At 41.4% G+C, this 26871-nt stretch overlaps 2 protein-coding genes across 6 annotated transcripts in view; both read left to right on the top strand.

Moving 5' to 3' along the window:
- zc3h18 (zinc finger CCCH-type containing 18) overlaps positions 1 to 23360 on the top strand; it is a 33773-nt gene extending 10413 nt beyond the window's left edge. For 2 of the 5 annotated variants that reach the window (XM_029115154.2, XM_029115155.2), the window contains exons 9-20: positions 492 to 787; positions 13339 to 13527; positions 13689 to 13811; positions 13924 to 14019; positions 14270 to 14785; positions 19527 to 19631; positions 20022 to 20030; positions 20511 to 20713; positions 20808 to 21112; positions 21514 to 21613; positions 21852 to 21951; positions 22343 to 23360. In XM_029115154.2, coding sequence (XP_028970987.2) covers positions 492 to 787; positions 13339 to 13527; positions 13689 to 13811; positions 13924 to 14019; positions 14270 to 14785; positions 19527 to 19631; positions 20022 to 20030; positions 20511 to 20713; positions 20808 to 21112; positions 21514 to 21613; positions 21852 to 21951; positions 22343 to 22544 — 2244 coding nt within the window. In that variant the 3' untranslated portion in view covers positions 22545 to 23360. Of the gene's footprint in view, positions 1 to 491; positions 788 to 13338; positions 13528 to 13688; positions 13812 to 13923; positions 14020 to 14269; positions 14786 to 19526; positions 19632 to 20021; positions 20031 to 20504; positions 20714 to 20807; positions 21113 to 21513; positions 21614 to 21851; positions 21952 to 22342 lie in introns of all 5 variants that reach the window. The other 3 variants (XM_029115158.2, XM_029115156.2, XM_029115157.2) reach the window with 3 other exon arrangements.
- A 1621-nt stretch (positions 23361 to 24981) lies between these two features.
- il17c (interleukin 17c) lies at positions 24982 to 25895 on the top strand. Its single transcript, XM_010884165.2, has 3 exons — positions 24982 to 25047; positions 25196 to 25443; positions 25554 to 25895. Exons 1-3 carry the CDS (start codon positions 25021 to 25023, stop codon positions 25804 to 25806), a joined length of 528 nt encoding a protein of 175 aa, XP_010882467.1. The 5' UTR covers positions 24982 to 25020; the 3' UTR covers positions 25807 to 25895.
- The last annotated feature ends 976 nt before the right edge of the window (positions 25896 to 26871 follow it).

Genomic DNA, 26871 nt, shown 5'->3' with positions numbered 1-26871 from the left:
TGTTCATGAGGTTACGGACCTGGTCTTCCTTACATAACCTCAATCTCTTCTCAAAGTAATGTTGGTTACAAGCTGATATATACATTGAAGGGTGTGTCTACCTTGCAAAGATCAGGTTTCCAAGACAGTAACCCCCATGCCTAAAGGTCAATGTAAAACATTCCTGGGGTCAGTAGAGCGCAACCTACAGAGAGATAATCTAAACAGAGATGTTTCTGTTGTTCTCATTATCTAGGCACATTCACCTACAATGAAACATACATTCACATTGTATTCACATTGTTATTGTTAATGCTCAGATTCCACACTACTACACACCCAGTCCGACCTCGCTACTGCACACCCATTCAGACCACACCAACACACTTCACAGCATCCACACAAAACATACAACGTTACATAATACTGAACATTAATAAATTAGAGCCGTTCACCGCCTTGCTGTATTATCATGACACAGATATTCATGAATCCACCTGTTTGAATGGTAGGAACGTGAAAGAGAGCGAGACCCTCGAGAGCGCCATCGAGACCGGGAGCGAGAACGTGACCACCGGGAGCGAGAACGACGGCAGAGAGAACGTGAGAGGGAAAGGGAGAGGGAGAGGGAAAAGGAGAGGATGCGCAGAAAGGAGGAATGGGAGAGGGATCGCATGAAGCGCGATGAGAAGGAGAGGCCGTTCAGGGAACGCCCACCCAGGGAACCCCGGGAGAAGAAAGAGGTGGAGAAAGACAAGCAGCCCAAAGGACCCCCCCGGTCCCCCACTGGTACCACCATGCCCCCCAAGTGAGTAGCTCATCCTATACTGTCATGTCCAGCTGTGAATACGCATCACTGAGAGACCCTAATTTGACTGAGGTCAGCCTGGCATCTCTCTCTAGGGTTAGATGTAGACTTGTCAGGCGTCTCTCTCTAGGGTTAGATGTAGACTTGTCAGGCGTCTCTCTCTAGGGTTAGATGTAGACTAGTTAGGCGTCTCTCTCTAGGGTTAGATGTAGACTAGTCAGGCGTCTCTCTCTAGGGTTAGATGTAGACTAGTCAGGCGTCTCTCTCTAGGGTTAGATGTAGACTAGTCAGGCGTCTCTCTCTAGGGTTAGATGTAGACTAGTCAGGCGTCTCTCTCTAGGGTTAGATGTAGACTAGTCAGGCGTCTCTCTCTAGGGTTAGATGTAGACTAGTCAGGCGTCTCTCTCTAGGGTTAGATGTAGACTAGTCAGGCGTCTCTCTCTAGGGTTAGATGTAGACTAGTCAGGCGTCTCTCTCTAGGGTTAGATGTAGACTAGTCAGGCGTCTCTCTCTAGGGTTAGATGTAGACTAGTCAGGCGTCTCTCTCTAGGGTTAGATGTAGACTAGTCAGGCGTCTCTCTCTAGGGTTAGATGTAGACTAGACAGTACTCCGTTCAGTTTCGGTACAATCGCACCACAAGGTTCAACATTCACCATGTTTCTTTTGACTGTTGTAATATCATTGACAGGGCTCGACAATAACTATGGCCCCGGACCAGTAAAGTCAAGTCGAGACTAAAAAAACTAGCAAATCTCTGTCCCAATCGGGCCATTGGAAAAAAATGGAGATTGAAAAAAAAATATGAATCGCATTATGAATTCGACATCCTCCAGTAGTTTCGTAATTTGGCACATGCAAAAATAACTACCTTGCAGCTCTTTGCGCGAGCTGGTGGTCAGAGTTCTGCAATGATGTGACGCGTGACTGTCTGGTATTGTTTTTCAATAAAACATTTAAAAACTCGGGTGAGTCACTCAAGTGAAGAAACCAGCGAAAGATAACTAAAGCTCAAATGAAAGCGATTATATATATTTTTGACCTCTTTCAACTTCAGTGGAACTCACAGATGCACTGTGTCGTCTGTCGTAGGTTCCCGTCTAGAGTGGACACTATTTTATTTTATACAAAGGCACTGACCACCCATGCCAGTAGCAAACAGCATCTGGTCTGCATGACAGCCAAGCAGGTCTTCTGGGTTCTTCACTGTACTGGCCAGGATTTTAAATGCAGGTGCTCTTTTGTGTGATTGCACGACTTATAACCGCTGCATACCTAGTAACTAATTCCATGTTTCCAGTGGTGCTTTTCCCCAGTACCAGGGCTACACTGGTGATTTATGCTAATGTTGGCTCCAGACATTTATGCTAATTTTGGCTCCAGACGTTTCCAATATACATTTGGTACCAAGGACTTCAGGGGGGGAGTAAACTATCAACGCGATTTAAGAAAAATTAAAGGCGATATTTTTCTGGTAGTAAAATAAACAATAACACCATGCTCAGTTTGTTTACAATACGGCATTTGAACTTAAGTAATAAAATACATTTATTCCTCAAACTCCTGCAAGCCTAAAGCAAACGATACACATCACCATTCGAATAGAACAACATGCCGCGTTTTCACACCACGTAACGTGTTAATCCACAAACCCCACCCCAACGGTGCATTCACACTATTCGCGATGGCTCCATTCATTTCAATGAAGGGAAGCGTGGCGAGCGAGTGGCTTGTGGGGCGATGCGTGGGATCCGTCAGAGGCGAAGGAAAAGTTCTGATTTTCTAACTTCATGCAAATCACCATAGGCAGATTAATTGAGTAGATATATAAAATGCAAAAATGTTTTAGAATACGTTTCTATTCCAATTTTAACCATTGTAATAATCTGACGTTCCTTCATACACATTTGCTATGCTCAAACCTTAATACATAGCTTACCTGCTGTTATGATGCTAGTTCGCCCACAGACACACCCACAAGTATGCCAAAGGCGAAGCACTCTGGGCAATGCTAGCATTGGCTATCTGAAATTTCACGAACAGTGTGATTGTACCGTAAGTCCTAAAACCCGCGGCTTGGCAACAAATGAGGCCCTGGCCCATGTCAGTGGGAACAGAAATACATCTGGACTTCAGGGTAAAACACCAGAGTTTGGCACCAGCCTTGATTCCTCGGGGATGAATGAGTTAATGTTTTGTTGACTTATCTTTTTATAAATTTTGAAGTAAATAGTATTTGGCACTGGCGGAGCATGGTGACGCTGGGCCAGGGTTCAAGCTGTCCTTATAGCCCCCCTCCTCCCCCACCACCCCCCGGGAGGAAAAATTACAATGCAGTATATATGCATTTAAATCCGATCCTGGCGTAGATATGACTCACAGCTGATGTCTGGCTGTGATAACCACAGAGAACAACACAACGCCAAATAAAAACATACAAAAATATTTATACAAGTATTTAAAAAACATATATATATATATTGTTTTGTGGTTTTCCTGGAGCGTGGGCTCACATCTCCTGCGTATAACAGCAAGGGACGACACAGAATTTACGTAGTATTGTATTTGTCTGTCTGTATTTTCTGTCTTTTGTGAGAATGAGTGTGAAATTATCCATTAGAAAAAGGAAAGAAAAAAGGGAAAAAGAGACAGTACATAAATTATGCTATTAATGACAAGTATTCACTGTTGACTTGGTTGACATTAATGATTGATCTGCACACATTTTTATTAAAAGGCACGGGCCCCCCACCCACCGCAGGCCCTGGTGCAGCCGCACCACCGATAGCTACGCCAGTGGTATTTGGTTATATGTTGTAACGCTATAAATTTCAACTTTTGGATAGAGGGACAGTAAAAAAAAAAAATATGTGGGGCCAGTAATTTTCAATGGGCCGGTATTAAAAAATGTTAACGTTGAGTCCTGATTGATAAATCAATCTATATGATATTTTTTATGATATTATTTTGTTTAGTGCCATCGTGCAGCCCAAGTTAAATTTTGTCATCAGCATTCATTTTACAGACAATTGGAGTTGCCAAGAATTGGCAACCTAGGTCCGATAGGCAATGCTCACAGGTCAACATGCAGGCACCTCAGCACGAGAAATGTTGTGCCATTAGTTTCGTTGTCTTGTCACAAGGTTACAAGACATTACTCTTTGTCAGGTCACAAGGTTTTGGTAAAATACAATGCTATTGTACACTAAGTAAATACAGTGAACATCCTTGCTAACGTGAAATCTTGTAGGAATCGCTATATAACGTTATTGTTATCTTGGACCTCAATGTCCCATTCTGAACCTGCATTCATCTAGATGTTATGTTGATATATTTATGTGCTTTGAAATCATTGAGATATACATATTGGCTCTTGGCCAACATCTAGCAACATCCATGAATTATAAATACAGTAATTGTACTTGTATACAAATGATATAGTTAAACATTTATCTTGAAGAATTTAGCTGCCAGAAATAGTGCTATGGAGGTATTTTCCTTAGTTGTTGACATCAGAGGTCAACATGCCGAAGTAGTCAGAGCTTGGGATGATAAAGAAACATCCTACTAGTAATTACCAGATTATTCCAGTGGTATGTGGTACATTTCCACTTCCCACTTGGTTGCAAATAGTCTATGACACTGTCTCCTTGAGTGCACTGTGGCCATTTGTGTGTACAAAGAAAATGTCTGTCGCATGGCAGTGATTTAAAAAAAGCTTAAGAGAAATCTACGCAAAATACCCCATACTACACAAAACTGCCTTTTCCCTTTCTTTTTGTTAAATAAACAATGGAAATATACACTGCTCAAAAAATTAAGGGAACACTAAAATCACACATCGGGTCTCAAAGAACTAAATGTATTAAAGATCAATGTCTTTACTGTACATTGTGTAGTTCATTGAGAACAATATGACAGATTCACACTGAACAAAAAAAGTAAACAATTAATCACAGGCTGTTCCAACTTGCGTGAAAATGGCAATTCATAACGTGACTCAGTAGTGTGTATGGCCCCCACGTGCCTGTATGCACTCCCGACAACCACTGGGCATGCTCCTGATGAGACAACGGATAGTGTCCTGGGAGATTTCCACCCATACCTGGATCAGTGCATCAGTGAGCACCTAGACAGTCTGTGGTGCTACTTGGTGGCGTCGGATGCACCGATACATAACGTCCCAGAGGTTCTCTATTGGATTCTGGTCTGGGGAACCTGAGGGCCAGTCAATGGCATCGATGCCTTCGTCATCCAGGAACTGCCTACACAATCTGGCCACATGAGGCCGGGCATTGTCCTGCACCAGGAGGAACCCAGGGCCCACTGCAAAAGTGTAAGGTCTGACGATTGGTCTGAAGATTTCATCACGGTACCTAACAGTAGTCAGGGTACCGTTGGCCAGCACGTGGAGGTCGATGCAACCCTCCAAGGAACTTGCCTCCCCAGACCATTACTGACCCACGGTCAAACCAGACATGCTGGATGATGTTTCTGGCAGCATATCATTCACCACGATGTCTCCAGACTGTTTCACATCTTTCACGTGCTCAGTAAGAACCTGCTCTCATCTGTGAAGAGAATGGGGCGCAAAGGGGTGGACCTGCCAATTCTGGTGTTTTCTGGTGAATGCCAATCGAGCTGCGCAGTGCTGAGCTGTGAGCACAGGTCCCACTAGAGGACGCCAGGCCCTCGTGCCCCCCTCATAGGGTCTTTCTGACACTGGTCAGAAACATGCACACCAGTAGCCCACTGGAGGTCATTTTGTAGGGCTGTGGCAGTTCTCCTGATCCTCCTCGCACAAAGGACCAGATACCTGTCCTATTGCTGGGTTGGTGCCCTTCTATGGCCCTGTCCAGCTCTCCTCATGTAACGGCCCATCTCCTGGTATCTCCTCCCTGCTCTTGAGACTGTACTGGGAGACAAAGCCAACCTTCTTGAAACAGTGCGTATGGATTTGCCATCCTGGAGGAGCTGGACTTCCTGTGCAACCTGAATGGGCTGCAGGTAACGCCACATGCTACCAGTATTGACAAGGGCACTAGTAAAATGCAAAACTAGAGAATAATCAGTCAGGAAGGATACAGAGAGAGAAATTGTCTTTGGGGGTGGTCTTGCTTTTTCCTCTCCAGTGCACCTGTTGTCACTTTCATTTGCACCAAAACAGGTGACATTGATTCACAATTGCTTATGCTTCCTACCTGGACAGATTGATATCCCTGAAGTTTACTTGTCTTGGTGTTATACTGTGATGATTACGTTTTCCCTCAATTTTCTTTGAGCATTGTATTATGTACAGTGGATATAAAACTCCTATATAAAATGCCAAGTTCTTGTGATGTAAACGAATGAGACAAAAAAATCATGTCAGAACGTTTTCCACCTTTAATGTGACCTGTAACGTAAACAATTCAATTGAAAAACAAACTGAAATCTTTGAGGGGGAAAAATAGACAACTCACAATAACCTGGTTGCATAAGTGTGCACACCCTTAAACTAATACTTTGTTGAACCAACTTTTGATTGTATTACAGTGTATTAGCATGGCACATCTTGACGTGGCAATATTTGCCCACTCTTCTTTGCAAAAGCGCTCCAAATCTGTCAGATTGCGAGATCACCCCCAGATCACCCCAAATCTGTAAGATTGCGAGATCACCCCACAGATTCAGGTCTGGGCTCTGGCTGGGCCATTACAAAACGTTAATCTTCTTCTGGTGAAGCCATGCTTTATGGATTTGGATGTGTGCTTTGGGTCGTTGTCGTGCTGAAAGGTGAACTTCCTCTTCAGCTTTCTAACGGACGCCTGAAGGTTTTGTGCCAAAATTGCCTGGAATTTGGAACTGTTCATAATTCCCTCCACCCTGACTAAGGCCCTGGTTCCAGCTGAAGATGAACAGCCCCAAAGCATGATCCTGCCACCACCATGCTTCACTGTGGGTATGGTGTTCTTTGGGTGATGTGCAGTGTAGTTTTTGCGCCAAACATACCTTTTGGAATTATGGCCGAAAAGTTCAACCTTTGTTTCATCAGATCATAACACATTTTCCCACTGGCTTTTGGGGGACTTGATGTTTGTTTTTGCAAACTTCAGCCAGGCTTGGATGTTTTTCTTTGTTAGAAAAGGCTTCTGTCTTGCCACCCTACCCCATAGCCCATTCATATGAAGAATATGGGAGATTGTTGTCACATGTAGCACACAGCCAGTACTTGCCAGAAATTACTTGCCTTTAATTTTGCTGTAGGCCTATTGAAAGCCTCCCTGACAAGTTTTCTTCTGGTCTTTCATCAATTTTGGAGGGACATCCAGTTCTTGGTAATGTTTCTGTTGTGCCATATTTTCTCCACTTGATGATGACTGCCTTCACTGTGTTCCATGGTGTGTATATATAATGCTTTGGAAATTATTTTGTACCATTCTCCATTCTTACTGTTATCTGGATTCAGGTCTGGGATCTTACTGTTATCTTTCAACAATGAGATCCCACTGATACATTGGAAGCTCTCTGCAAACCATGGCTTTTGCCCATAGATGCAACGAAGAAAATGTCAGGAAAATCAGCTGAACTTCATTTGTCACTTTAAATGATGGCAGGTGTGTAATGACTTTTTAACATGAGTTTGAATGTGATTGGTAAATTCTGCACACAACCATATCCCCAGTTATAAGAGGGTGTGCACACTTAAGCAACCAGGTTATTGTAAGGTTTTTATTTTCCATTTCCCCCCTAAAAGATGTCAGTTTGTATTTCAATTGAGTTGTTCACATTATAGGTCACATTAAAAGTGGAAAACGTTCTGACATGATTTATCTGTCTCATTCTTTTATATCACAAAAACCTGGCATTTTAACCGGGGTGTGTAGCCCTTTTTTTATATCCACTGTATATACATGTTCATATCCTTTGCCATGACACTCCTATATATCCTGTGTCCTTTGATCATTCTTGATGCTTGAACCTGATTGGAGTTCGACTGCAGCCAATTCAATTGATTGAACATGATTTAGAAAGGCAAACACGTCTGTATAAGGTCCAACACTTCATCAGAGCAAAGGCCAAGCCATTAAGTCCAAGGTACTCTCCATTGACATCCAATATTATGTTGATGTACAGATCTGGGGAAACGTATACAAACGTTCCAAAGCCTTGACATTTCCCAGGAACACAGTGGGTTCTATCATTGTGTAATGGAGGATGTTTGGAACCCCAAAGACTCTTCCTAGTACTGGCTGCCTTTCCAAACTAAGTACTCAGGCATGAAAACCTTCATGATTTTAATTACAATATTTGGCCAAACAAATCACATTACAATATTTTATTCAAATCATGCCACACTAATTTCATTATTATTGTTGACTGACACAGAAAATTAATGTAAGGAAGGGATGTGTATTTTATTAGTTTATTTTTCAGTTCTGTTAAATTGTTTCCAAATCTAAGTAAATGATGACTTCACTGTTGGAAAGTTTTGTCATTGTCTTTTTCTCATTCTTTGCCAACATTAGCTTATTACAAATATTTCATCATTAAATATTGGTGTTGTCCCTAAATATCCTGTATCGGTCATTCTCTATTGATGCTGCCACATTCGTCATGTTCAATGAGCAATGACAAATGTTGGATTGCATCACTACACCGAAACGCCCACAGATTATTGACGTATGCTTTCCTTCAGTTTTAGTGTCGTAGTCTTGGGTGTGAAACTTCCTCATCAAGTATTTCCTTCCATTACTTAGTTTCGTTGAACTATGTCCACCCTTGTTGATATGTATTCAGAGCTTTCAGCAGATAAAGATTAGACAGTTGGCTGGACAAAGGTTTCTTTTAACATATTTGTCCACAGATTTTCTGTTGGATTGATATCATGGCTCATATTGGGCCATTCCAGTCCGTTGATGTTCCTTTTTGCAAAACATTCCTTGGTTGATCTGGCTAAGTGCCTGGGATTGTTGTCATGTTGAAAGAGGAAATTAGTTACCTTCAGCTTTCTTACAGAGTGCAGTTGGTTTTGGTCAGAATATCATTGTCTCTGCTGAGACAGAAAAGAACTAGCTCATAGAATGATGCTACTTGGAACCAATTTCCAAATAAGGAAATTGCATTTTTGTTTAATTGCATAAATGTTACAAATATAATATCTCGTGATTTATTTTTAATTGGGTTGCATTTATACATGTATTTGGAATTTAGAGGAAACATCCGTGTTGAAATATGAGGTTTTACTTTTTCCCAAGACTAGTTTAGTCCTGCTTGAAAGTATGTGAACCTTGTGTGCAGTTATTGGTTTTTAGTGTCCAGCATGTGTTCATTTTGTTTGACATAACATGTTTATAGTTACCAATTGTATTTGTTATTTTTGAGGAAATCATGCGTGTAGTATATATATTTTTAATGGAATTAGTGCAGGTGCTAAAATATGTACCCCTGGTTGCATTAAATTAACTATGTAAGTAGAATCAGGTGGGTCAATAATTGGGTGCCAAACAAACCATTCACTGGAGTTATCTGTAGGAAACAGTTTGTTAAATAGAGACAAGGAACCAGGTCAGTTTGGTCTGAGCCATACAGGTGTACCATGGATATGTAAAGTCTACACACCCCTGTTAAAATGCCAGGTTCTTGTGATGTAAAAGAATGAGACCGATAAATCGTGTCAGAAGTTTTTCCACCTTCAATGTGACCTATAACATAAACAATTCAATTGAAAAACAAACTGAAATCTTTGAGGGGGAAAAATAGACAACTCAAAATAACCTGGTTGCATAAGTGCACACCCTTAAACTAATACTTTGTTGAAGCACCTTTTGTCTTTTTGGGTAGGAGTCTATTATCATGGCACATCTTGATGTGGCAATATTTTCCCACTCTTTGCAAAAGCACTCAAAATCTGTCAGATTGCGAGGACATCCCCTGTGCACAGGACATCTGCTATGCACAGCCATCTTCAGATCACACCAGAGATGTTCAATTGGATTCAGGTCTGGTCTCTGGCTGGGCCATTCCAAAACACACCATGCAGGTCTGGATTCAGGTCTGGGATCTGGCTGGGCCATTGTAAAACACACCATGCGGAGAGGAAATTAGATCAGGGGACATCAGTAAGAGGATAGTGGAAGCATATCAATCTAGTGAAGGGTATACAAACCTCTCAAAGAGATTTGAGCTCCATCAGCCCACTCTGGGGTAAATAATTTACAAATGGACAGCTTTTAACATGACAGCAATTTGGCCTGAAAGTGCATGCCCTTCCTGGGTTGCTTTCAGTATGTTTTGTGTCATTGTCCATATGTAAAGTGACACGCCGTCCAATCAACTTCGCTGAATCTGAGCAGATAATATATCCCTATTCATTTCAGAATTCATCTGGCTGCTTCTGTCACATCATCAATAAACACTAGTGACGCAGTGCCATTGGAAGCCATGCATGGCCATTCCACCACACTGCCTTCACAGTGATTTACAGATGATGTGGTATGCTTCGGATCATGAGCCGTTCCAAGCCTTCTCCATGCTTTTTTCTTTCCGTCATTCTGGTACAGGTTGATCTTCGTTTCGTCTGTCCAAAGAATGCTGTTCCAGAACTGGGTTGGCTTATTATTCTTTTTTTGGTGTTTCTTTTGGCAAAGTCCAATCTGGGCTTTCTATTCTTGAGGCTTATGAATGGTTTGCACCTTGTGGTGAGCCCTCTGTATTTGCACTCGTGGAGTCTTCTCTTTGTTGTAGACTTTTATAATGATATGCCTACCTCCTGGAGAGTGTTCTTCACTTGGCTGGATGTTGTGAAGGGAATTTTCTTTACCATGGGAAGGATCCTACGATCGCCCACCACTGTTGTCCTCCGTGGACATCCAGACCTTTTTGTGTTTCAGAGCTCACCAGTGCATTCTTTTTTTCCTCAATGTGCATATCTGTTGATGTGGCCACTCCTTACATTCCAAACACTCTGATGGAGCCTGTTTTGCAGCCTAAGGATGGCCTGTTTCACTTGCATTCAGAGCTCCTTTGACCGCATGTTGTGAGTTCACAGCAACAGCTTCCAAATGTGAATGCCACCTTTTACCTGCTTAATTGATGAAGAAATGACAAAGGAATAAACCACACCTCTCCATGAAACAACGTTTGAGTGAATTGTCCATCTACTTTTGGTCCCTTGAAAAAGAGGGGGTTACATATTAAAGTGTAATATTAAATGCTGTAATTCCTAAACCCTTTCTCCAATTTGGATGTGAATATACTCAAAGCTGAGTGACTGCACTTTAAGCCCATACTCATTATTTAACTGTAACGTGTATGTATTTTGGTAACAGCCAAAATAAAACTTGTGTCAGTGTCCAATTATTTCCAGACTTTAGTTTTATGATGTTAATATTTGACTGATTCAACGTGCTAACCTGCTAGGTGTCATGCTAAATCGAGCAACAACAAAAATGTATCTTGTTTATATATAACAACCTGGGAAATGATATATCTAACTACATACTGTAGACAGTTTATACAAATGTATTTTTCAACTTGTTCTCTTAAACTTATACACCTATTTATGAATTAATACAGCTGTGCAATGTTATGTAATTACCCTCAAATCAATCCATGGCATTAGGTGCATGACTTGAATACCGACCCACGGTTGAGTGAAGCTGTGCTCTTTTCCCAATGGCAATTAAAAGCTGCGCAACAGCGAAGCCTACACTGCTCGCGTGGGCTAAGGTGAATTCATGTTATTCATTCGGACCCAGTATTAGATGGGTGTACCTAATCAACTGGCCACTGCTATTGGCTATTATGAAGAAGGTAACAAATATTTAGCTATTTACATTTTGGCATTCTGATTACATTTTGGTTGTTTCTATGTATTTATTTAGCCTCTGTGGAGAACTCAGAAAAACCATGTGGTTATTTCTCTTCACATCCTTTTACATTTCTGGTCAATAACCTTAAACCTGTTTTCAGATTGGGTGAACAGATAACTATTCCCAGGCAAATTGATATTCTTTAATTTTCTATGAATACAAGAAACAACAAAGAACACTTAGCGTTCTATTTAAAAGAAGGCCTCCATTATTTGCTTTGATCAACTGATACATTTCCTATTACTTTTTTTACAAAACAGGAAATTGTCCCTTGAACATATCAGATCTATTAATAGGCTATCATGCTTCTATTTTTAGCTCAAGTAGTATGTGATCTGTTTACTTTTCATCATGTCTTTGGAATTGGTTAGGGGGTGTATTGTGATTTTAATAGGCTAGTGGCTTCCTATCTTTGAAGGCATTGCATACTTTTACGTAAGGTTTACATGAGTCAACAAGATAATATATATTTTGAACAGCAATCATTTACTTTGCAGTATTCATTGCCAAACCTGTTCCTGGACATCTAATACCCCGTAGGTTTTCTCTCCAACTCTGATTTAGCACACCTGATTCTTAGATGGATGAAAAGCTAAATCAGGTTTGTCACAAATGTGGCTCAAGAGAAAACCTACAGGACAGTAGATCTCCAGGAACAGGATTTGGCAGCTCTAGCCTAAATGTTCATCTTAGGTCAAAGCTAGCAGTTTCACTGACCTTCGTATTGGTCAACCGTGTTGATTAGAGTTGTTTCATCAATGTCTGGGAATGTCCTGTTTCATTAGGGTTCCTCCCATAGGGGGAATCCTATTGTAATGGTTAGTGTTTTCTATTATTATAATATTTTTCCCTGAAACGGTTGAATAGTCCCAGGAATATCGAATGTCAGTAAAAAGTTATTTGATGTGTAAATTATTTAAAATAGTGAAAAATTGGATAGTGAAATATAAAGTGTTTTATTTATTTTGTGTAATATAAGTCATCAAAATAAATTAAATGGAAGAGTAAAATATATATTATCATTTACTCACCCTTTATATTTTTCAACACCTCTCTTTTACTATGTTTTCAGGCCTAGAACAGGTGAATAATGAGTCTTTCCTCATGTAAGATATCCCATTTTCTTTGTGTCATATTATAATTAGAAGGGTGTGTCTGAACTGCCTGGACAATATCTGATAGACCAATGGCTAATCAAATATAAAGGGTGTGTAAATGATAAATGGATGAGTAAAATAAATAATTTTTTATATATTTTGTTGGCTTTTAGTGAGCCAAGGAAATTATTAAACACTTTTATATTTCACTAGCCTTTTAAATAATGGACTCATCAAATAACCTTTTATTGACATTTGTCATTCCTGGGAAACGTTCTGACCCGATTCATCTGTCTCATTCTTTTACATCACAAAAACCTGGCATTTTCACAGGGGGGTGTAGACGTTTTATATCCACTGTATGTATGTGAGCCAAACCCTGGAATCCCCAGTCTTACTTGGCAAAGCATTATAGGTCACATTAGTGGAGTGTGCATAACTGATGAAGGGAGATTTCACCCAGCTCAAGAACAATAGGTGTGACTCAAAGTCTTTGGTGACAAATTATATTATATGGACCACTGAAAATATAGACCATATATACCACACAAAAACATTAATATTAATTTGAGTGTCCTTACTTCCTCTCTCCTCCTCTTCAAGTCGGCCGATGATGGAGCCCCTTCCCAAAAAGGAACAGATGCCCATGGCCAAGCGGTCAGATGAGTGGAAGGACCCCTGGCGCCGGTCTAAATCCCCCAGGAGACGTCCGGGCATGACTGGGTCACCACTGCGGGGTCGACGGCGACATCGGCCCTCTGGGTCCTCTGTATCACTCTCCAACTCCTCTAGGTACTGATACTCAGTTCAGCCTCTAGTCAGATGACACCTCATACATCAAAACTTCAAAACTCCTGACTACAGTAATTTAATGTACTCAAATGCATTAGTAGCGTTTAGTAGTGTGTGTGCTGAAAAGTTTTTTCTTTTTTACTCTGGGTTTTGTTGTGCAGGTCTTCGTCCCGCTCTTCCTACACAGGCTCCGGTTCGTCTCGGTCTCGCTCGCGCTCCTCATCCATCAGCTCATACTCCAGCCACTCCTCACAGCATAGCTCATTTAGCGGCAGTCCCTCCAGGTCTGTCTGCTCGCACGCCACCGGCACAACACCTTCAACCTCGGGCTTCCTGTGTGTTATCTAGCTTGAACCCTTAAATTGGCTTAAATTTATATGTGAACTCTAATTGCAGGTCCAGATCCTTCTCGTCGTCTCCCTCACCAACACCTTCAGCACAGAGGGTTGCTAAGAATAAAGCAGAAGCCCCAGCATCCATAGGGCCTAAAGGGTACAGCCATACACATCAGTTCATAGAAATAGGCTGCCTCACTTCTATACACAACTCACGGAAATTGTTTGTACTTTTCCTTTGATAATTCAAGAGTCCAGCACATGCAATGCTAGTATTGTTATCCATTGACCTATTGGTATTGTGCTTCTAGCATTAGTCATACACTGTCTCCTGAACATTGCATAAGATTTGTCCAAGTGTGAATGCTGCATGCCAAACTACAAAGCAATGCCCTCTCATCCTAAAGTGCCCCGCTGAAGCCTGGTCCACCTCCCCCTCCTCGTAGGGAGAAGGCTCCTGTCAAGAAGGCTCCTAGCCCGTCACTGCCAGGCCAGCCTGGGAAACCCCCAAAACCAATCCCGGAGGGTGTGAAGCCTGCCAACCTCCGTGAGCCCCGTGAGGGGGGTCGACCCATGCCGCCTCGGGAAGGAGGCCGACCCATGCCCCCTCGGGAAGGAGGCCGACCCATGCCGCCTCGGGAAGGAGGGCGACCCATGCCCCCTCGGGAGGTTGGCCGGCCCATGCCCCCTCGGGAGGGTGGCCGGCCCATGCCCCCTCGGGAGGGTGGCCGGCCCATGCCCCCTCGGGAGGGTGGGCGACCCATGCCCCCTCGGGAGGGTGGGCGACCCATGCCCCCTCGGGAGGTTGGGCGACCCATGCCCCCTCGGGAGGGTGGGCGACCCATGCCCCCTCGGGAGGGGGGTAAACCCCCTAACCTACGAGAGGGCAGAAAGAAAGAGAGGCCGCAGCACAACCCACCCAGGTAGGAAGCCGTAAAGTTGTATAAGGGAGTCAGGAAGCATGTGCAACATTAATTATCTATACTGTGTCGGGCTAAGAATCAAACCCTTAGGAATTATCATTGAATCAGCCAGTTGCTTAAACAGTAGTCCCTCAGATTTGACATTCTCTACACAACCAGAGACATACTTTTCCCAAATACCTGCACCGGGTTGACGCTTGTCCAGGACAAGTTAAAAAACAAATACTTTCACAAGGAGAATGTATTGTACTGAATTGTACGTTCTTAGTCACTAATTATTTACTGCTCTGGCCACGTTGACTTGCAAATTATGCACATTTAGGTCAAGGAATGCACCTTTCCAATATTGTCATTGAAAATGTGTCCAATACTGGCCACAAAAACGGGATCAGGTATCGGCGACAGCAAGTCTACATAAAGAACCAACACCACGAAACATTGTATTAACAATGTGCAGAAAACACGTAACTTGATTGCCAGCTGTACCTAGTGCACTCAATAACAACAACAATTATGTCTGCAGTCTGAAATCACTTGAAACAGCCACTAGTAAACCAAGTAGGTGCAAATGTTGCAAAGCAGGTATTTCAAGCGGTCACAGTAGAGATGCTTAGGCTTGCCATCTAACACTAGCTAAATTGGCTAACCCTCGCAAAATTGGATAACTCTAGCTTTGTCAGCTAAAGTTGGCTATTGCTAGCTAACGCCAGCTACTTAACACCAGGCTAATTGAAAATACTTCACTTTTAACTGTGGGATTTTTAAATTAGATATACGTTATAGCTAAATACCAAGCCCGTCTGTTTGGTGTTGTACAGTCTTTCATTTTTGTTAGATTTTCATTCAATTGCCTAATGTTATTTGAGTGTCACTTTGAATAGATTTGATTGAATTTGTGAGTGGACGACAACAAGCTAAACGTGCCAGCTCACAAGGTATTTTCCTTTTTTATGGCAGTGACTTATTTGTTCAATACATATCTGCTTTCCCATTCTACATTGCTATATAATTGTAGAATGGGGAAGTGGATATGCAGTTAGGTGTGTTTAACATATTTTAAGAGTTGATGTTGTTAAAATGGATTAAGTTCCATAATCTTAAATATTGATCAAGTTGTTAATAAAACATTGACATACAATTCAGTTATGTAAAAGAATTATGGCAATCACAACACGTCAACTAAGAAAATGACAGTATTGGATTGGTACTTAGTATTGGCAGTTCTCAGAATTCGTATCAACCATGAAAAACTGCTAACAGTGCATCCCTAGTTATTGTTTCAAAAAGGTTACAGTTACCCCGATTAAATTTCACACCAAAGAACAGACCTACTGCTTGTTATTGTAGGCACAAGTTAATCGAAATACTCAAAACCTCTGTTTCTGCCAAGTATTTTCTGCTATTGTAAAAGCAAAAAATTATGCAAAGTCTTGTAATCCTTACAAAAGATTGGCACCCAGACACATCCTGGCTGGAAGTTATAGATGATATTCTACATATTATATCTTTAGTCTGCAGTAGGAAAGGATCCACAGTTTCTCAAAGCTTCATGTGCCAATCATGTTCTGCTCTACTACTAGGCAACAGGTTACTCATTTTAATAACTTTAGATCAAAAAAAGAAAATCGCTTTCGGCAAGTTCTCAGCAGTTAAGTGTTTGAAGCTGTATAACAGGATTGAATATAAAAGCCTTGTGTAAACACTGACAAAAACACCACATGGGATAGAAGTGCAGGTTTTGACATCAATGCAAGCTCATTCCACATATTAACCAATTGTTTTCCGTTGCAATTCATGAAGATATATTTTGGTCTGAATTAAAACCTACAGTGAACAAAGAGCAGATTGTGTTAACAAACTGTAGGAAAACTGTGTGTATGTTCCAATCTTTGGTTTGGCAGAAAAGGTTGTATTCCCAGTATCTATTATTAGGAGAGTAAGAGGAAGATCTGATTACATTTCATGTACAATTTTGAATGTGGGTGTACCAGACATTTTAAAGGGTTTACAAATTGTTTTCTCAACAGCAAGCATAATAATTCTGGAAAATATTCCCCCCAAGAAGAGCATTTATGTCTGTGAAAATTTATGACTTTTTCCATATTTTATATTTTTTTATAGCTAGGTTATTGCTGTTAACACCAATGCTGTTCTACTTAGAAGAGCCTGTACAGGGTCTCATTTGAATATTTTGCAAATCAGGTTGTGTACTTCATGGCACCAGTATAGCCCAGATACCTGGCATATTTGAGTGTGTTGTTTTTTTGTTGAAGCTGCGTGGTGGGTTTCCATCAGCTCACAAAGACACAGTGTCAGGTAGATTTGCGTCTGAGGGTATATTCCAAGATCAGCTCTTTATGTCGGTGGAAGAGTCAGGCCGTGGCCAGCGTCAGGTTATGGCCATGGCTGGGTATGCGTGGGAAAGAACCATGGGGCAGTCCTGTGGTCAGTGAAACACAGCGATGGGGTGAGCAGCTACAACATGTGGTTCCTGGCTGGGTAGAAGGCTCTACACCCACGTTATGTGGGTGGCATGGTTCTCCATGTGTGTCATGGGGGCCCTGTAGTAATGAGTACATATTGTGCTCCCCTGTCAAATCCAGCTTGTCGACTCAAACGCACACTTGGTTTTCATTTTTGTCACTTGGCTGTACGTTGACTTAAAGTTAATAAGTGGATGATATTGGACTTTTTCTTGAAACTGATCCAGTAAATAATTTGGATGCATTTGGGAATAATGAAATTAATGGATACACTTATGTATGTAGAGTATGTGGAGTTCCGTTTCAATACTTTTCTGTTGATGTTCATGAAGTGCTCATGCAATTGGAATGTGAAGGGCTGGTGGGAAATTGAAGTACAAGCTGGTCAGCAGGTCTGGCCTTCACTGTAGCCGGCTTATGGAAGACTGAGGTTATTGAGGAAGGATGTGCATGTTATAATCTGTCAATAAACTACTTTCAGGGACTGTTTATCTCATACGAAAACAAGAAGACTAGCGATGCACCTTCAGTGGGCTGCTGTGTTTATTTTCCAGCTGCTATATTAGGCTAGTAATGTGGTCATTGGCGTCATTTTTGACCTCCTGCCATTTCAGTCATACTCTACAGAACGAAGTGCTGCTGGGATTTTACCTTGTTGTCACCCAAGGAATGGTTTCTTTGTCACACCTATTGTTCTTGAGCTGGGTGAAATCTCCCTTCATCAGTTATGCACACTCCACTAATGTGACCTATAATGCTTTGCCAAGTAAGACTGGGGATTCCAGGGTTCGGCTCACATACATACAGTGGATATAAAACGTCTACACCCCCCTGTGAAAATGCCATGTTTTTGTGATGTAAAAGAATGAGACAGATGAATCGGGTCAGAATGTTTTCCACTTTTAATGTGACCTCTAATGTGAACAATTGAGTTGATAAACAAACTGAAATCTTTGAGGGGGTAAAATGAAAAATACAATAACCTGGTTGCATAAGTTTGCACACCCTCTTATAACTGGGGATGTGGCTGTGTTCAGAATTAACCAATAACATTCAAACTCATGTTAAATAGAAGTCATTACATACCTGTCATCATTTAAAGTGACTCTGATTAATCACAAATAAAGTTCAGCTGTTCTAATAGGATTTTACTACCATTTTCTTAGTTGCATCTCAGGGCAAAGGTTATGGTCCGCAGAGAGCTTCCAAAGCATCAGAGGGATCTCATTGTTGAAAGATATCAGTCAGGAGAAGGGTACAAAATAGTTTCCAAAGCATTAGATATACCATGGAACACAGTGAAGGCAGTCATCATCAAGTGGAGAAAATATGGCACAACAGAGACAAAATTGATGAAAAGACAAGAAGAAAACTGGTCAGGGAGTCTTCCACGAGGCCTACAGCAACATTAAAGGAACTGCAGGAATTTCTGGCAAGTACTGGCTGTGTGCTGCATGTGACAACAATCTCCCATATTCTTCATATGAATGGGCTATGGGGTAGTGTGTCAAGACGGAAGCCTTTTCTTACCAAGAAAAACATCCGAACCCGGCTGAAGTTTGCAAAAACAAACACCAAGTTCTCCAAAAGCCAGTGAAAAAATGTGTTATGGTCTGATGAAACCAAGGTTGAACTTCTTGGCCATAATTCCAAAAGGTATCTTTGGTGCAAAAACAACACTGCGCATCACCCAAAGAACACCATACCCATAGTGAAGCATGGTGGTGGCAGCATCATGCTTTGGGGCTGTTTTTCTTCAGCTGGAACCGGGGGCCTTAGTCAGGGTGGAGGGAATTATGAACAGTTCCAAATACCAGGCAATTTTGGCACAAAACCTTCAGGCATTCATTAGAAAGCTGAAGAGGAAGTTTACCTTTCAGCACGACAATAAAATCAAAAGGTGCTTCAACTAAGTATTAGTTTAAGGGTGTGCACACTCATGCAACCAGGTTATTGTCAGTTTTTTATTTCCCCCCCTCAAAGACTTCAGTTTGTTTCTCAATTGAATTGTTCCTGTAATAGGTCACATTAAAGGTGGAAAAAGTTCTGACATTATTTATCTTAGTCTCATTCTTTTACATCACAAGAACCTGGTATTTTAACAGGGGTGTGTAGACCTTTTATATCCACTGTATGTAGTACAGATACAATACATATGTGTCAATTCAATGTGTTTGGCAGCCCCCCAAGTATGTATTGGGTCTGTGATTGTGCCTTGGATATACAATGATCTCTAACAGAATGTGTTTTTTTTCCAGGCGGACGGTCAGTGGCAGCATGAGTGGCAGTAGTTACTCTGGCTCCAGCTCTCGCTCTCGCTCATCCTCAGCCTCTGTTTCTCGATCAGGCTCCAAAAAATCCAGGTGGGAGAAGCACGTCCACACATCACCACTGGATTAATGACCGTTACAGTGAATGACACGTACAGCGATGATGGAACGTCTTCGTAGATGGTTTCTGGACGTGTAGTTCACCACATATGTCATACATGTATTTCCTATTCACAAAACATGAGCACATGATCTGCTCACCATATAATGTCTGATCACAATGTCTGGTCACATAATGTCTGACTAGGTATCTTTTAGTACCACTCTGAACAGCCAGATAAATTTGCTTTGGAAACTGGCAACTAATGGGTAGCCTCAGAATTAATGGTGTTTAAAAAGCAGTTTTCAACAGACATGTACTAAATCCTTTCTCTCTCTCTCCTTGTGTCTTCATTGCCGTTTATACATTGGTGAACTTGATAGAAAATCCAGGTATTATATATACGTTTTATGCCTTTTTCTTTCACCTGTTCACTTACTCCCCTCCTCCCCTGAGTTGAACATTTGGGTGAGATTGGTGCTTCTCCCAGCTTCCGCCTAGTCATCTCTATTCTTGTTTACATTTCTTTTAATACAGCTCCTCAGATCACTAGTTCCCCTGTTTTCCTTGAGCCCGTTTCAGGCCATATACCTCCTATCCTTTTATTCCATGATCTACATCATTTTCAATAACCTGTGTCAATAGTCTGCATGCCTTTGTCCTTGTCTGCTCACACTGCTGAGGTGTGCAGTTATTCCCTGGCAATGCCTGGCCTGTTGTGTTAATTTATCAACCGCTGTATTTCTTTCCTGTGTTGCATAACAGTTGTTAGTTTTTCCTTTTCCTCCCGTTAGTCTGCGTGTTTGAGATATCAGGGAATACTACAACGGCACTGAGTCTGTTTCCTCATGTGCGGTGTGCTTTTCATCCAGGTCTCTGAGTGTGAGCAGTGTCTCCAGCGTGTCCTCTGCCTCCTCGAGCAGCAGCTCTGTGAGGAGCGCTGATTCAGACGACATGTACGCTGACCTGGCCAGCCCAGTGTCGTCAGCCAGCTCCCGCTCACCCACCCCCGGACAGCTGAACGCCCGCAAGGAGAGAGGCCCGCCACGTGACCGGGGCCCTAACAAGGAGAAAGGTAGCATGGCAGTCGCTCTCTGACACACCCTCTGTGTAATGGTTGATGGGACATTTAGCAACTGACGGTGACATGCTTTGCGCTCTCCCTGCAGGGAAGCCCACAAAGAAAGATGAACCCCATCCACCAAGGGAGGACCGGAGGAAAATGGATCCTTCAGGCCTCCCACCCAGAAACCCCCATGGCCCTATGTCTAGGTCTGGGCCTGGCAGCAGGGGACATGGACCTGGTGGTCATGGACCTGGTGGTCATGGTCCAGGTGGTCATGGTCCAGGTGGTCATGGTCCAGGTGGTCATGGTCCTGGCAGCCATCCCATGCACTCGCCCCATGGACCCCCTATGGGTCCCCCTGGAGGCTATGGCCAGCACAAAGACATCAAACTCACACTACTCAGCAAGGTGACTAGTACTGCATTAATTCTTAACCACTGCCCAATCCGGGACTAGACTCCTCTTTTGAAGTATACCGAGTTACGTTTCTCACACGCTGACCTTACAGGGTTTAATTGTCTGACTGTCTTTGGGGGAAGGACCGTTTGTTCAGGCAATTTGGCTGACTTCCTCATACTCATGTGATGTTATCAGTGATAACTGCAAGTAGGAATATCAAGCCACTGTATACCACACTTTTGGTTTCGCTGACATTTACTTTGGCCAGACTAATGATATACAAACATTATTTCAATATCGGAATGCCACTTACACAACACAGAGCAAATATGATTTGACCTCATTTAGAGTTTTTGCGTTTGTTGACTCGTGGACTGTCCCACTAAATATTGTTCTCTCCCACTCTTTAGCAGCAAGCTGAGCGGGGCAACAGGAAGCGATACCTGCCTTCAGACAAGGACCGGCCGACCTCTCCCCTTAACAAGAGGATAGCAATGTCTCCCGAGAGAGGTGAGCATCATAAAACTCTTTAGTCAGGCGTGAAATATTATGTTTTTGCCAAGGAAATCACACACGAAAATGTGGTTCAGTTAAGTCAAATGTGGAAATCCAACTTCCAGAAAAGAACAAAGGCTCAGTAGTCTGACATTGAATCTTGAAGGTGGTGTGTTTTTGTCAGTGTCATACATCTAAGGCCAGACTTTCCTGCTGAAAGTTTGATAATCAACTTTTCTTCAATGTTGTGCAGGTCGTGGTGACAGGAGGATGCCCGGACGACCCCCGCTTTCTCCTAGAATGGACCGGCCCAGAGGTCAGGGTCCTCGCCCCATGCCCCCCCCAGGAGAAAGGTACCCCTTGAAGGAGATGTATTCTGAACAGTTTACACTCAAGGCCACACTTAAACATTCAAACGTAGATGTATATTAGTGATAGTGAACATATGTATTCCAAAGTAACTCAAGCCAATATGCCCTCTACTGCCCTGACATACCACAGCACCTACCTCTGTTGTGGCTACTCCTTTACACAACAGTGGTGAGGTCATTTTAGGATGTTAGAGTAACAGCAGGCCTTTGTTTTCAATGTGGAACAAGTCACAAATGTGGAAGCGGCAGCTTTAGAGAATATACCCCAATATCACACAGGGCATGTGAGCATGATGTCACCATGTAGAACTCCTGTTTCCCATATCACGGTAAGCATGTCACTAAACATTATCATTTCATACAACCTCTTTAGAAAGCGTCCGTTGTCCCCACCGTCTAAGTCATCTGGGAAAGGTCCAGGGGGCTTGTCCTCAGGCTCAGCCAAGCCGCCCCCCGGTGGCCCTGGGTCGGGAAAGCCCAGCAGCACACTCTCCCGCCGTGAGGAGCTGCTGAAACAACTAAAAGCAGTGGAGGACGCCATCGCCCGCAAGAGGGCCAAGATCCCTGGGAAATAAACCTCACCCTTCCCTGATCGCCCAGACAACCTCAAGCATCAAGGGACATAACAGTCATCAATCCCAGTCAAGACGCATAGCATCCTCTGGAAATAAAAATTAAAAAACACGTTACTGTCCCAAAATGTAAAGACCATTGCGTTCATGAACAAAATGGCAACTAAAACATTTCTGCTTGTTTGCCCTCAGAGAGAGCTTGTCTGCATCATTTTACAGCACTGAACACTGCTAGTAGCAGGGTGTCACTGTTGCTTGCTCCTGTCTGTTAAGTGAGAAGGGAGAATCTTCTCACTGTGTCTCAACAATAGGGTGCATTTATATACTTTTGATCCACAATCTTTCTCTGACTGTTAGTGTGTCCTGTCTCTCCCATGTCTAGGCTCCCAACTCGTTGTCTGTACAAACATTTAGCATCTCCATCATTCAGACTGGGAAAGGCCAAACACGCTCACAGGACCTCAGGTTCATGATGGTCTCTTCTTAACCAATGACTTCTATTGTAGGTCTGGAAGTTGTTCTCTTAGTGTTCATTTTACATACTGTGTACAATAATAGTGAACATATGACAAGCCCCCGTTTTCTTTCAAGTGTATCATTATAGAGAACAAACTGACAGTGATGTGAAGTATTGCTTTTTTAATCTACAGCATTTTTTCTCTAGCTCTTCTCAAGTGATAAAACCTTTTTTTTTTTTATTTGTCCCAAATTTTTAGTTGACAGAGTATGAGAGAGCAATGGGGACACTGGAGGATAAGGAGTGTATGTCTTGCTTTTGTGACAAAAGGCTTCTAAATAAACTATTTTGATAAAGAGAAACAGTCTGCTGCGTAGTTTTTACATTCTTTCCACATTCTGACCTTCTGCAATGTGTCCGCATTCATACATAATGTATAAATAGATTCATCAATCACTTTCTGTTACTCTTCAGAAGAGATGGCTTGCAATGTGTTTTGTGTTTAAATGTTGTTCCAAAGGTTGGAAGAAAGTGAATGGTTACAATGGCATGTTAATGCGTAGAACAGTGTGAACTAGTGTGGCAGTTAGGTCGTAAATGTCAAATAAACCTGAGAATGCGGTCAATGTTATTTCACCATCTTGAACAGAAGTATTGTTGTAACAAGTAACTTTACTGCTGTTAAATTTATTTTTATGAAATATTTTCAACTGTCCTGACTGAAATGTGGTTTTGTGGAAGGGTGGAGTTCTTATAATACTCATAATAATGCTTCTATCTAAATTAGCATTTTGTTCATTAAGTAGATCAACTTACAGTAAATTCACTCAAAGTAGATAATTACATATCAGTCATATTTCATGAATAAAAATGTAATTACAAGTCCCTGCAAAGGAATATGACTGTTACAAAATACCTGTATTATAATACATTACTCTGCAAAATTGTGTTTTATTTTGCTACATTTGTTCATAGGGTATTTGATCATTACGTTTTGTAAATGTACCTACAACGCTTTCTGTAACCCAAGCTCAGATGAGTAGCCAGTCCTTGTCTAGGTGAGTTTAGAGGATGGAAGTTAATTGGCCATAGGTACTTATGCCAGGCTGTCAGTCAGCATGGTCCTACGACTGAGGTCCTTGAGTAAAGGAGAGAGTGTCAATCTTATGACCAGAATGTGAAAGCAACACATGCACTAGTAATGTATCTGCATACAGTGTAATTCTTCTGCATTCTCAAAGTCCCAGCACTGTCACTGTATTATCTTTCAGATAAGAGGGAACTTCTTTATCATGTAAAAAAAAAATACCTATTCATAATGATTGTGTTTTTCTGAGGGTTTACTGTAGCCGTGTTAAGTCCTGTATATTTTCCTTTGATTTTGTATAGGTGTGATGATGAGGTATCTCATCTGTTGGTAGACAGGACTGGTGACAGCTGAGATCACCCTGGTGAATACATGGATTGCATCAGAGTGGGAAAATCCAGGGTGCTGTAGAAAGTGGTCAACTTGTAGTAAGTTTTTGTGGTGAAGCAGCTCAACTTGTAATCATTATGGGATAATATTCTATACACCAGGCTGAATTGATCATAAAGCATTAACAAGGCATACATAAATAAACACAGTTTTATCTCTTTTTAGCACAGGGAATGTAGATCGCATTTATTATCGGTTGAAAATAGAAAAGGTGAGGTAGGATAGGTCACAACATTTTGTAACATTTATTGCTGATTGCTAATGGTTGGCCTATGCCCAGTATATTGATTATATTAACCAATATGGGGAGGTCTACAGGCTATGAGTTGAACTCATACCTGCATATTAATTCCACATGATGTAATCTTGATGTAAACATGACTGAGGGACACTAGAGGAAGCAGGGAACTGAATATTGTTATTTCCATTTCCTCCTACATGCGGATTTCCCCAAGCAGGTAGGCTTGCCTATAAAATAGGGTAGGGGCATGATGGCACAGACAATCACCTGTGCTCCTACAGGCCTACTACATATTTGATATTTAATGCCAGGACTATTCAAAATTATGCAGGTAAGTGCGCATCGACTTCCCCAAATGGATTAAACTAAGCAACATATTAATAAATGCTGGATTTACATTCGATTCATCATTTTTGATTGCCCTTCAAATTGTAATTTCTAAGTTAGTTCGTTTAATTGATTTCATCATTCCTTTGCAGACTCTACTTTTACTTTGTATTTTTATTGGCGGATTGTCATGGGCATCAGAGGCACGCAAGCTCAAAGGGTGCTTCACTGCAGAAGAACTGGAAAGTGGAGCTCTCAAAATTATTCGGAGACACAGGTACCCGACAGAAGATGAACTGAAAAGGCTGCATCCCAACCATTCGGAGAAGAATTGCCCTACTTCGCTTAATGCACGGTCATTAGACTACAGCCACCGTTCAGTCTCCCCCTGGCGATACAGGTGAGGCATTTCTTTCAAAATTCAATTAAACATTTGAGTCTTTACAGTTATTCTCTAAGGATGCAAAATATTAAAACAAAACTAAGTACGGATTTTCACTTTTCCTATAGAATCGATAGCAAGGAAGGACGATTCCCTGAGAAGATTGCTTTTGCTGAATGCCTTTGCAAGGGATGTATCATCATAAATGGGTCTGGACATCAAGCCGAAGATCATAATTATAATTCTGTGCCTATAAAGCAAACCCAGATGGTTTTAGAAAAGACAAAATGCCGTAACGACCCATCAAAATACTCATTCATTTCGCTCTATATCGAGGTGCCTATTGCCTGCACCTGTGTTAAGTACAGGAGTAGTACATGATTGCCTCTCATAGAGGATATTATTTAGACTAAATGTAGTGACATGTTTCACATTATGTTGTGTTTGTTTAAAAATGCACTTAAGTTATTGAAAGTATAACTGACACTAAATATCCTTTTGGATAATAAGCTATAGCGAATACATGCATTTTATGATGATTTAGATTATTTATATTCAGTATTTATATCGCAAGCTCATATTTATTTGAAGTTATATTTACTATTTATTCTACTATATCCTCAAACTATTTATTTTTTATAAATTCCTAATATTGTACTTCCATGATCGCAATAAAAATGGTTTACAGATGTAGCTGCTTCTAATGATAAAAATGATCATCTTATTCAGTCATCTTGTCTATAATTTGTATGGCAATACGTCAATTAGATTTTTCTAATTACATGTGTGATGCTTTTTTTTTTTTAATGTAGTACCATTATGTGGTTTTATTGCATATTAAACATTCCTAATTCAAATGTACCGTGCATTTATTTACCAAGGAATTCCCACCAATCAGTGATCAACCTATCAAGAGTACAAATGTATGATTGAGAGAATTTACTAAGATTTTTCACAATGGTCCCATTTATGTATGCCTTCACAGGCAATCCATGATAATGTTTGGGATGAACATGGTGGCTACATTGACCGATGGTGGGTCAGCTTGTTTCAACAGAAAATAAATCATGCTATTACATTTATATATGTCAATATCTGATTAATCTTTAAATAAATACTAAGAGAAATTTTGGTTCGCAATTTCTTACTGTGATTTTGAGTGTTCCACGTTTGTGGCTACAGAAGACAGGGACAATCATTCAAGAAATTCCTTTAAATTAAGTAACTGAAACCTATAATATGAAGATACTCATATTTAAAGGCGCTGATATATTACACATATTTGATTTAATTGAAACCCAGTACATATGTTTTTAAGGGTTTCGGCTGAATACCTGGTTTTCGGACATAGATGATAGATCAATGAAATAAAGACCAATCGGATCGTTTCTGAGCACCTGACATGAATACGTATAATATCAGCGACATGTTTCAGCATATCCTGGT

The sequence above is a fragment of the Esox lucius genome, chromosome 19, assembly GCF_011004845.1.
Source record: "Esox lucius isolate fEsoLuc1 chromosome 19, fEsoLuc1.pri, whole genome shotgun sequence".
Lineage (NCBI taxonomy): Eukaryota > Metazoa > Chordata > Actinopteri > Esociformes > Esocidae > Esox > Esox lucius.
The sequence above is the reverse complement of the archived record's forward strand: the minus strand, read 5'-3'. Positions and strand labels throughout refer to the sequence as shown.